We start from the raw sequence: 12,266 nt of genomic DNA, 5'->3' as shown, positions 1-12,266 counted from the left end.
ATATTGGTTTGGCATGTTGTAAAGGACTAGCTTATTTCATGAGACTAGACCAATCCTCGTTGATTGTGCCTTTAACTCACTTTAATTATCAAGACATCTTTTTTGATAGAGTTATTAAGACATCTTTTCTATTGTTAGAAATTTAAAAAATTATGCTACACGTACATTTCTTCTGTTTTGAAAATTCCTTTTTGTCAATCAACCAATCAATCTATGAAGGTTAAAGCGATCATGAGGGGAAAAAATAGATCAACCGCCATATAAGTCCCTCCAACAAGTCATTCATTCATTTCATTAATTTTGGTTATGACCATTTAAATCATTATTCAGTGGCGTGTATGTGACTCGATCCCTTCTCCTTTACTCAATCCTAACGCTTTTAAATTAACTTCTCTCTGCTTTTACGGGTACACTCTTTGAACCCAACTTCATTATTTTTTTGCTTTACTCACATCATTACTCATCTACCTCCAATTTTATACCGACAAAACACACCCACACAATCCTAAAATTAACACATCACATCTTTACACACACACACACACACACACACACACACACACACACACACACACACAGAGCGCGAACGAGAACTAGCCAGGAAGAGAATCAAGAGGGAAAATGTTTTTGGCCGGAGCTGAAGAACGACGCGAAACCGATAAGAAGCAGCGTGGTGGATGGAAAGCCATTGCTTATATTCTAGGTCTCTTTTCTTTCTCTTCTGTGAATGATTTTATATATATATATATATATATATCTGTGTGTGCATGTGAACGATTGATTAATTACAGGGAATAAGACGTTTGAGAGGCTGGCAGTGTTTGGGCTGCTTGCGAACTTTCTGGTGTATCTGACAAGGGATCTTCACATGGATCACGTTTCTGCTGCGATTATTGTGAGTTTATGGTTTGGTTTCTCTAACTTTGGACCTCTCATTGGTGCTTTCGTCTCTGATGCTTATGCTGGTCGATTCGCCACCATCGCTTTCGCTTCTTTCTTCTCTCTTGTGGTATGACTTCTCCATCTCTCTCTCTCTCTGTCGCTCTCTGTCTCTATGTGTGTGTGTGTCTGTGTGTGTGTGATACTTTTTTGGACCACTGTCTATATTCGTTTGATTGATGATTAGAGGTTTCTCAAACCAGACCCTCACGTTTCTGTTGTGAGTGATGACTCTTCACTGATCTTTTGAACCATTCTATGCGTTTTTCCAAGTTTTTCACACCATACTTGTGTTTTCTGATAACACCTTGTTTCCTTTTTTTATTTTTTTTTGGTCTAGTTTCAACCTACATATTTCTCAGTTTTTCTTTATCCTATTTTTTATTTAGGGTTGAGGTGTAAAAATATTTAAAAACCCTTCTCTCTTTTTTTTTTTGCTCCAAGGGCTTATGATATATTTAATTAAGTCAACAATGTTATATGAGCATTCATTAATTTTATAAAAACAGACGGGGAATATTGATCTCTTCTATAAAAATTAATGGGGATCTATTTACTATCATTGACTTGCGGATGCAAAACCTCTTGGGTAATTTTACCTCTATGCATCTTCCTTAAAAACAAATTATCTCGCATATATAATTTTTTACCTTACTGATAAAAAAATTATGGAAGAATAAAATTGAAAAAAAGAATAATTAATAGTCTATCACTTTATGTAAAGTGACCTATAAAACTATCAATTTACTGTGAAAGATGAACTTATATACGGGAGGGGGAGTATAGGCTAAAGTCATTGCAAGTGACCTTTTTATTATTAATTCTTTTCAGAGTTATAACAACTTTCTGAGTGGTTTGGAAATAACTGACACTTTAAAACATTAATTTTGCAAAAGGTCATTTTTTTAAAAAATTAATTATTAACTTTGAGAATATAGTGAACTTTTTTTGACACTTTTAACTTAACCGAAAATGCTTGCATAATGAAGTGAAGAATTAAATTTCAAATTTAAGTAATTAAAAATAAAGTTATTAAAGTTTATGAATGAAATTAAAACTTAATATAACACTTAACAACGAAAAGTATAATTTTTTCCTTTTAGTTTTGTTTTTAAAATAACTACCATATTAGAATTTTCAATAAAACATTATCAATTATATAGTTAAAATTTAAATTAATGTCTGAAACTATTTTTTCTTTTTTCTTTTTATCAAACTGAAACATATTTTATCAAAATTTTATTATATAGGCATTGAAGTGTGAGACATAACATTTAGTAGTTTTTATGCTCTTTAAAGCATAGCAGGACTTTTATGTCATGTGCAGAATTTATTTTTTTTAATATCAGAATAAACTCTTTTTTAGTTTCAAAATAAAGTTCTCAACATTTAATTTGTATTTTATTCCGCTAGCCTTTTTAACGATGAAATCACTACTTGTAATCATAATTTTACTCACGTAATAGACTACATGAAAAATAAAAGCACGATCAACAGGGATCATTGTAATTTCTCCAAAGACAGGTTTCAAATATATAAGTATGTATCAATCTAATTTATACTCCCTTCATTCAAAAATGTAAAGCATTTTTTTGAGGAGTTAGATGTTTAAAAATGTAAGGCATTTTTAATTTTTCGAGATATAATCATTGCTTTTTAAAAAAAAAATGCCCGTATTGATAATGACTTTATATTTATTATTAGGTGTTTAATAGGATTGAGTATAGAAAAATAAGATTAGTTTAAAAATAGGTAACTATTTTTATTGGAAGCGAGATTTGGTTAAAAATACTTACATTTGTCAACTAAGGGAGTATATGATATAAAATTCACATGCAGCAATATTTATAGTCCATAAATAATATACTCACATCATATTTTACACTCTAAAAAGTCCCACAGACTTAACTCTAATTTTTTTAGAAAAAAGACTTTAATTTCAGATTTCAAACAATTCATAGACGTGATTTTTCTCATTTAATCACAAACACTATCCAATCCACTTTCACACAACTCAAAGTCAAAGAGAAACACTCATCCGCACAATTTTTGTTTTCTTTTGATGATATATATATATATATATATATTGGTTCCCGTACATCTGTCATTCATTATGCGCTTATCCTTCCTCAGTTGGATAAGCATTAATTTTGTTGATACACAGTCACACATGCACTACACGCATTGTTTATTACTTTTGCATACCCTTAGGTAGTTATGGCGTTTACATGAATAGAATTAGTGTCAGTATTAATTCAGGTGTATGAAATCATTTACATCCACTAACATTTAAAACACCAACCGATGTCTCAAAGTTGGTGTAAATGATTTAGTCCACAGTATTTAATGAAGTGATATTCAATAAAAAAAAAAACCCACTCCATTCCAAATTACAGGGCATTTTAATTTTGAAGAAGTTACTTTATCCCAAAATATAAGACACTTCGGATAGATTAAGATTTCATTAAATGCATTAATTTTAATATTACCTTCTTTCCCTCTATAATTTATTTCCATCTCTTCTTTTTTCAATATATTAAATTATGGGTGCTTTTTGAAAGTTTATATTTTTATTTTGAAAAGATAAGGTTGTTAAGTGTATTTAATGAGGTTTATTGATATGTGAGATTTTATCTAAAAGTGTTATATAATTTGAGATAGAGGGAGTATCATAGATATTACTTAATCCAATCAAAATAAGTTAGCAAATTTTATAAGTTTTCCCCCTTCAAAATCACTATATATATATATATATATATATATCACTTTTAATTTGAGTCATGTTTGATACGTTAATTAGTTTTCCTTGATTAGCCCTTGACTACATTCAAGAAGTGAGAGCTAAAATTATTCAATGAGTGACTCGTATATAAGGAAATTGTGCAACCTATTGGAAATTTTATGAATTTAATAGAGGCAATAGTGTAAAGCATTGAAATTTATTTGGACAAATTTAATGAGTAAATTAGTCAACATTAATTTTAACTCCTTTCTATGTTGCGTATGTAGTCAAATGTAACTTACTCCATTGATCCTTATTATAAGTCATACTACTACAAAAAATAACAATATTCAACAGTTATTTTAGATAATATTTAACGGTTATTAACTGTTGAGTAATCATGCTAAATATTTTCTGAACCTTTATTTAATGGTTTTTAACCGTTGAATATTTAACCTTTATTAAATGGTTTTTTTATTCAAAACCGTTGAATATATGGCCATGGGATCTTTTTTTTTTAAATAACTGCAAGAGAATATGCAATGGTTTTTATTTAAACCGTTGCATATTCTTAGTATATTTAATGGTTATACATTTTAACTGTTGAACATATAGCCACGGGATTTCTTTAACTACAAGAGAATATGCAACGGTTTTTTCATAAACCGTTGCATATTCTTAATATATTCAATGGTTAAAAATTTAGCTGTTGAATATATAATGTCAGATATTCAACAATTTTTAGATATAATCGTTGAATATTTTGAGTTACTTTTTTCCTGTACATGTTTTACATTTTTAATAACCCCCTACATTGAACATTTAAAAATATAGTATCCAGCACACCTATAACAAAATTTCAACACCAACAATATTATTCTATATATAAAATGATGAAATTTACATGGTGCATTACTACGTAAGCTATGTCCAATGTGAACTAGCTTAAATTAAACCTATAAGTGGCCAAAATAAAAATTCATATTTCAAAAAATTGACCAAGTAGGTATAACTATATGTATGTCAACTTTAAATATATACCAACATCATTTATTCCTTCACTGTTGCTGGTAGTTATAGCTAAACCACACTTGAAAAATGCCACGTGCTAGCTCTTCAAGGACTTCTTTCACTTGAGCCTCAGTAAATGTGTCACAATATGTATCCTCATAGTACTAATTGCAAAAACAACAAACTAAAGTCATGTTAATTACTAAAAATATTAAATAATGAAGAGAAGGTTAACAATATATATATATATATATATATATGTCTGGAAGAGTCTCGATAGGAGCGTGTTGAATTATGTCCTTCATATATCTCATGATAGTGTACCCATAATCCCTAGCTTTGTCATGTTGTTCCAAGCACTATGATCACACATTGGATTAAAAAATCTGATCAGTTAATGACATGATATGACTTATATTTATGTTATAAATACACAATAAATGATAAATACATATACCTTGGTAATTGTCCATGATGTTGCTTTATCAAGGCGACCGTTACCCATTATTAGTTATCGAGATTGCTGATTGACCTTAGTGCAGTACATGATAATGGCTCTAAGATACAATAGAAAAGTTGATATGAGAAATATGTATATAAGAAGAACAAATTATATATATATATATGCACAACAGTTAGTTAACTTACTAATTAATCATCTCTATTATATGCAGTCTGTTGGTAGGATCACCACCTCTAATAGGGTCAAGATACCATGCTCTTTCTATAGTTGGATTGATCACAAGTATCATCTAATGCCCTCTATGATAATGATTACAATTAGGAAGTGTCATAATTAATTTTTAAGAAAGTAAAATATCATAAAATGATTTACTCTTCACAATAAGGTGCCATGAATATTTTGTTCTTATTAGCACCATATTGCTCGAAGTATTTAGAAAGCTTTTGAGCTATTTCTAATCCTTACTTAGGACTCATTGTCTCATCGCCATAAGGAGAGACCAAGTGGGGACTAATGAGAATAACCCTTTCTGCTACATCTCTTCCAGCAAGCATGGTGATGTACAAGTTTCTTAAACAATGTCAACATAAATTGATCAATAAATGACTAAAATATAAATATTGGTAAATATCTAATGTAAGGTTTTAGAAACGTACATCATATGTAAGTTATACAAAGTAGTGGTAGCTTGTGCATGGTTGAATAAGTCACTTAAAACCTCATTGTTGACCTGATCGATAGACTCTGGATCTCCATACATTGTTGTAGGGAAAGGGAGCATTACTCTTTCTTGCATCTTTGTATAAGTCTTAAGCAACTTTTGGTGCTTGTCTGGTGTAACTAATTAACACTGAGGTGTTGATTGAGAGGCTTTAGGCACATGGGTTTAAGGGAGAACCTTCGGTGCATTATTGGGAAATGTGATGGACTCCTTGAATTTGTTAACAGAGTTCTTATCATTTCCCCTCTTCCACTTATTATTCGTTAGTGCCTTCATAGCCTTTGGTGCTTGCTTGGCCACAAGCTTATCAACACGCTAGTTTTTCACACACACACACATAGTTAGAGATCAACTGCAAATAAATTTCAGTTATGAATTTAGATGTTATACCTTTAGGGACGACATTAAAATATTTTAAAATGAACTGGCCATGCTACAAAGCTATAAAGGATCTACTACTGTCCTCGCATCTTTAGTGAGGTGAGATATATCATAATTAGGCTTTTCAGCCATCTTCAAAGAAACCTTGACTGTCCCTTCAGGGAGAATCTTTTGAAGCATGATTTAGCCAACAATATTGTATATTCGTCCCAATGCAACCGAACTGCCATCCTCACCCAAACAATCAACATCAGCCTCACCCTAACAAGACAAAATTATTACATAATATGAATAACATTACCATGAATAAGGCTAGGAAAATCAATATTATTACCTCAGGTAGGAGCTGAGATGAGACTGTGCAACTGTCATTCAGCTAGCGCCACTCAGTAGAAGCCGTAACTTATGCTGATTTAATAGCATGTCAATAAGTTTAGATTGCTATTGTATCTGCTGTGACTATGCTTGTATCTGTTGCTTCTATTCTACTAGCTCTTGCTTCAGTTCTAAAACCTCAGCAAAAGAAGTAGTCTTTTTACAATGCTTGTATCCCTTTTTAAAGTATTCTTTCTTTGTGACATCAAAACCGACGCCCCAAACACAACCAAGATGGTCAATATTCCCCCAATACCTTCTCAAAGATATCCATTAGTAGTAAGAGTGCCTACTGATGTCTCTTGAGTCAAGCTCTCCTATGAAGCAATAAAAGTAAGGTAAATAAGTAAAAACAAATAATTAATAATATTATATCGTTAACACTTACTATTGTATCAACAATCGCTTTTGTTTTTAGATTATCAATATTGCCTTGTTTGTTCTTTCAAGCCTCAGTCCAAATCTTGCCATGAGATATAGAACCCTCTAGCACTTGCTCTTTTTCAATCAAGGCCTTTTCAACACCCGCATACCCCTTATGCCCAACCTTAAAAGTGTATTCATTCTTCTTCGCCAACTCTTTGTTTTTGGTTCTTAATGCCTTTAAAAACACAAAACATGACAATAAGTTGAAATAAATGCCAACAAAAGCAACAATATTTTGATAGAATAATAAAAATAATACCTTAAACTCTGGACTACGGCATGAGTTAACAAAATATTTCCATTCATTCAAATTTACAATCAGCCTAATAAGGGGAGGAACTGTGTATTCAATGCCCTCCACATTGGGGTTTTGCAAGAATTTACGAGAGATAAAACTTCTAAAAGCTTGAAGGGCTACCTTGATCTTTTATAGGACATACTTCTTGCTCCTTTCCTCAATCTCAAATCCCAATTGCAAAATAAACAAGTCAACTTGTGAGAAGAACATATATCATAAACAAGTTTAAAATAATAATCAAAGTGATAATATCTTACCGTTATAGTATTCCATACCACATCCCTCATTGCGGGAGTTGCATTCCTCTATTACTTTAAATTAATAGGCACAAAAGACTTCGCTACCACCCTAATATAACTGATGAAATTATTACTATCAACTACTTGATTTTTATTATTCCACTTGATAGTAAACTTCTTGCCTTCATTTCTTGCTTTTGTCACCTGCTCCATCACAACCAACCCCTTCTTTAGTTGCTTTTCCTCCTTATTAGTCACATTTTACTTGCTATCATCATTTTACTTGCTAGGAGTACTAGATTTAGATCTAGTATCTAGATGATCGCCCTCAGTAGTCATTTACCTATGAAGACATCAATAATCAAGATTAAATAAAACAATAATAATTCAAACAAGAGCAACATCTTAATAAGATTAAATCAAAAATATCAAAATGAAAAAATAGTAAGTCAAAAATAGTCATTTACCTATTTATTTCGTTCTTTTCCTTTTTCTTGTCCTAACTACTTTTTTAACTAATTCTTTCTTAACTTTAACAGCTTTCTTCTTTAATTGAATTGATTTCCCCTTCTTAAAAATCTAAACGCCCTCATTGTGATCATGTCTTACGTAAAAAGCACTATCTTTAATATTGTCTAAGCCATTATTATTTTCAAATGATGTCCCATGAAACGGATCAACATCAACTTCATCATTTTTTTTGTTTTACTCATTTTCATCACTTTTTACAACTTTCATTTCTTCAACTTCCATGTGACTCCACAAAACAATAGACCATTCCTTATCAACAAGATCATTGACAAGATCATTGACATAAAAAACTTGTTTGGCTTGAGATAGATAAATGAAATGATCTTCTTTATACCCTTCCTTCTTTAGATTCACCCTAATCAACATAAAGTCATTGACATCTAACCCATTATTATTTTCAACCTACTTGCAATCAAAGATCGAAATTTGAAAGGACATATAATCCAACTCTCAAATATGCTCAATTACCTTAAAGTAATGCATTCTAGCATAGGTGGGTTTTTTATCTTTTGCATTGGAAATGTACATGCCATCAGCTATGGCAGATACACCACTATTTTGCATCATGCTCTAATCATCGTGTTCTTTCATGTAAAACTTATACCCATTGATAATATAGCTCATGTAAGAAAGGACATGCTTGTTCGGCCCTAGTGATAATCATCTCAATCTATCAGGAACTAAATTAGGATCGGCATTATACTTCCCTTCTGTATGCTCTTTCAACTAGCGTATAAATTGTTGATCGTGTAGTTTGATGATCCAACCATCTAATCAATAAGGATTCTACCTCTCTAGCTTTGCCTGGTGAATCTTAGCATACTCATCAACCTCTGGAGAGTTGTATAGCACAAAAAGGTGTACTTTTTCTCACTAGTCACTTGAGATAGTGACAACTTTTCTTCTTGTTGTCCTTTCTATACATTCTTTACCAACAATCCTTGAATTCTTTAAGTATTGACTGCAAAAGTAAACAGCCTTTTCATTAATATATTGTTCAATAATGTAATCTTTTAGTCGACTTTGACTTTTAATATAACCTTTCAATACTTTCATGTGACACTCAAATGGGTACATCCATCTCAAATAAGCAGGACCACATAATTGTACCTCTCTAACTAAATGTACTATTAGAATGCAGGAGGGGAAAACATCTCCATCTGGCATAATGTTTGCACAATTCAACTTTGCAACCTTGGCAACTTGTTGGTGTTAATTACTTTACTATAAAGACACTTGAAGTAGCATAACTTTGCAATTATAACTCCCACATTATCAGGTAAAATACCATGTATGGCCACTAGAATAAAATTCTCCATCAATCATGAGTCTTTAAACCCTTTAGCTTTAGATCTTTCATTGAAACAAGAATCCTAACATTTGAAGAGTATCCATATGGAATCTTGACTGTAGCAAGAAACTCACAGAAACTTTTCTTTTCTTTTCTAGATAATGTATCAGTCGTAGTATGAAGAAATGTACAAGTTCCTTTCTCTTGTGGTGTTAATTTTTCTATCATCCCTATTGCAATCATGTTTAACCTTGCATTAATGCCATCCTTGATCTTTCTTAGAATATTAAGCAATGTTCCAATAAGATTATCACAAACATTTTCTCTATATGTACTAAATCAAGGAAATGTCTAACATTTAAGGTTTCCTATATAGCAACTCAAGGAATACAGACATTTTCTTCCACCCATTTGTTCCAACATGCTTCGCAAATGGTTTACCAAATTCAATATCAACATCTTTTACCTTCTCAAACAATTCCTCACCAATCAACTACTTTAGTGCCCTTCTTTCTTCTGATTTCCTATCAAATGATTTTTTCTAACGACGATATCGATGTTTGTTACCTGACCATTCGTGATACCCAAGGTACACGTTCTTCATACCATGTTGCAACCTTACTGAATGTGTGCCTTCTTCATAAATAGGGCATCCAAGTTGTCCTTTAATGCTATATCCTGACAAATTACCATACTCTAGAAAGTCATTGATTGTACCAAAAAGCATGGCTCTCAAATTTAATATCTCTTCTCTGTAGGCATCATATACCTACACATCTGTCCCCTATATTAGCTTTAAGTCTTCAATAAGTGATTCCAAATAAACATCTATGTCATTTTCAGGCTGCTTTGGCCCCAAGATTAGCAAGGACAACATAATATACTTTCGCTTCATGCAAAGCTAAGGAGGCAAGTGATAAAACACATTTGTTACCCACTTTTATTTGTCAATTAGGACCTTTTTATTAATGATTTATCACCTTCAAGTGCACACATTGCATTAGATTTGGAATTTTGCTTAAGTTTCTAGGTTCAGTGCACTAGGGGTATTTTGGTCCAAAAAAATAAATTTTGAGAAAATGTACAAGAAAAATTGACAAAGTGCATTTTATGTCCATTTGATGAGTGGTGAGATTATATTTTTAAAATTCATTTTAGTTTGAGAGTAATTAAATAAAAAAGTCAACACTTTCTTAAGTGTCTTAGTTTGTCCTAGTTTTTGGTTTAGCTTTATGTGAAAATTTTTATATAATTTTGTGCAGCCTAAAACTTGGTTAATTTAATAAATTCTCCCTTCTAATTATGAATTTAATTTTGGACATGAATTAAATTTTATTATATCATATGCTCTTTAATTGAATTATGTGATTTATGTGACATAGGTGGCATGTGACTTGTGCATCAATTGGGCAATTGAGGTCAACACTCCTTGAAATCAATGGCTGATGGTTTGTACGTGAATTATGATTATTTTGAGGGATTAAATCAGCCTAAATGATGTGGATGACACATGAGAAGTTAGGCACACATTGGAATCATCTACAAACCAATAGGAAGTTGCTACCTTGCAAGTGTGACAAGGCTCCCATTTACATTTTAATTTCTTTTTTTTTTTTTTAATTAAGCTTCAGCTGATGGGAAACACCAAGGAGCATGCCATTTTAAGCCCTAAATGAGATCCAACACTGATCTCATTCATCTTCCACATTCTCTCTCTCTTGTTCATAGTGTTCTTCATTTTCTCTCTTTTGTTCTTCATTTTTCAGCACCCTAACCTCTATTTTCAGTCACCAAACCTCCACAAAACTCATACCATTCTTCTCCTCTCTTTATTTTCATTCCATCCCTTCCATTTTCACAAAGATTGAAGCTCATTTCCATCATTCAAGAGCTATGGAGTTTGGCCTTCACAAGCAATCACTAAGGTTCTTGAAGATGAAGATTGGCTAAGTTTCTTTGTGAAATCCTAGAGAGATAAAGATGGAGGATGAGTCTTGAGCTTCAAATTGGCTAAGTTCTTTTGTTTCCTATCCTCTTCTCTTTTTACTAGATGGTTAAATTCCTTAATCTAGGGTTTAATCATCTTAGCTTATAAATTCTAATTTGAATTTGATGTTGATGTAAAGAGAGAGGATTGTTTCATTCAATTTCTTCTTTGGACAACCATGACTGAATTTTGCCACTCTTTGTTTGGCACATAATCTTGTGTTTTTTAATTAGTGAATTTCTTGTGTTAATATTGCATAATCTTATGGTGTTAATGCTTGTGTTGTTGAGTAGCTTGACATAATCTTGTGGTTGCTCAATTTATATGTTTGACCATGGCTGTTGAGAGAGGATTTTGAGTGAATCACTTGGCTAATGTCTTCACCAATTAGTTAATTGAACTAGGGATTTTAATCTAAGACCTAGGGAGGTTAGCTAATTAGGTTAATTGGCTTTGGATAATTTTCTTAAGTCATGACAGCTTTAGTCAAGAGGAAAGGGAAGCTAAACTTAGCCTAATCATGAGAAGATAATGAATCCAAATTCAACTAATCTCTAGGGTTCCATTATTGTGAAAAGGGAAGTTCATTTCACTCACTTTCACTAGTATTTTAATTACTTGCATATTAGGTAATTAGTTTAGATAATTAGCTAGGTAACTAAATTCCTACAAACTTTGGTTGATTTATTTCACTAGATAACTTTCAATTAGACTTAAAACCATTCCTTGGGAGATGACCTAGGGTTGGCCTTATATTGCATTAGGGTTAGTTTTAGTGTAATTTTGAGGATAAGCGACTAATTTCCTATCAACAAGTTATAAATGACCATCATCACAGGCCATATACTATAGGTACTATTCTACATTCCATGCGGGTTCATC

At 31.8% G+C, this 12,266-nt stretch overlaps 1 protein-coding gene across 2 annotated transcripts; it reads left to right on the top strand.

The window, feature by feature from the left end:
* Window positions 1–499: 499 nt before the first annotated feature.
* LOC129301246 (protein NRT1/ PTR FAMILY 2.13-like) lies at window positions 500–11,561 on the top strand. Of its 2 annotated transcripts, XM_054939821.1 has the most exons (4): window positions 500–703; window positions 792–1,009; window positions 10,241–10,306; window positions 10,780–11,561. In XM_054939821.1, exons 1-3 carry the CDS (start codon window positions 622–624, stop codon window positions 10,274–10,276), a joined length of 336 nt encoding a protein of 111 aa, XP_054795796.1. In that variant the 5' UTR covers window positions 500–621; the 3' UTR covers window positions 10,277–10,306; window positions 10,780–11,561. The 2 variants fall into 2 exon arrangements, with proteins under 2 accessions (XP_054795796.1, XP_054795795.1); XM_054939820.1 differs by lacking the exon at window positions 10,241–10,306 and having other exon boundaries at window positions 501–703.
* Window positions 11,562–12,266: the final 705 nt, after the last annotated feature.

Source organism: Prosopis cineraria, unplaced genomic scaffold, assembly GCF_029017545.1.
Source record: "Prosopis cineraria cultivar Desert tree isolate PC_DT_omini unplaced genomic scaffold, ASM2901754v1 PC1981, whole genome shotgun sequence".
Classification (NCBI taxonomy): Eukaryota; Viridiplantae; Streptophyta; class Magnoliopsida; order Fabales; family Fabaceae; genus Prosopis; species Prosopis cineraria.
This window is presented reverse-complemented; position numbering and strand designations above follow the sequence as displayed.

Coding starts and splice junctions, on each gene's coding strand:
- LOC129301246 (XM_054939820.1), top strand. CDS start 622: ATGTTTTTGGCCGGAGCTGAAGAACGACGCGAAACCGATAAGAAGCAG. Junction 704..791: donor AGCCATTGCTTATATTCTAG/GTCTCTTTTCTT, acceptor GATTAATTACAG/GGAATAAGACGTTTGAGAGG. Junction 1,010..10,779: donor CTTCTTTCTTCTCTCTTGTG/GTATGACTTCTC, acceptor TATGTGACATAG/GTGGCATGTGACTTGTGCAT.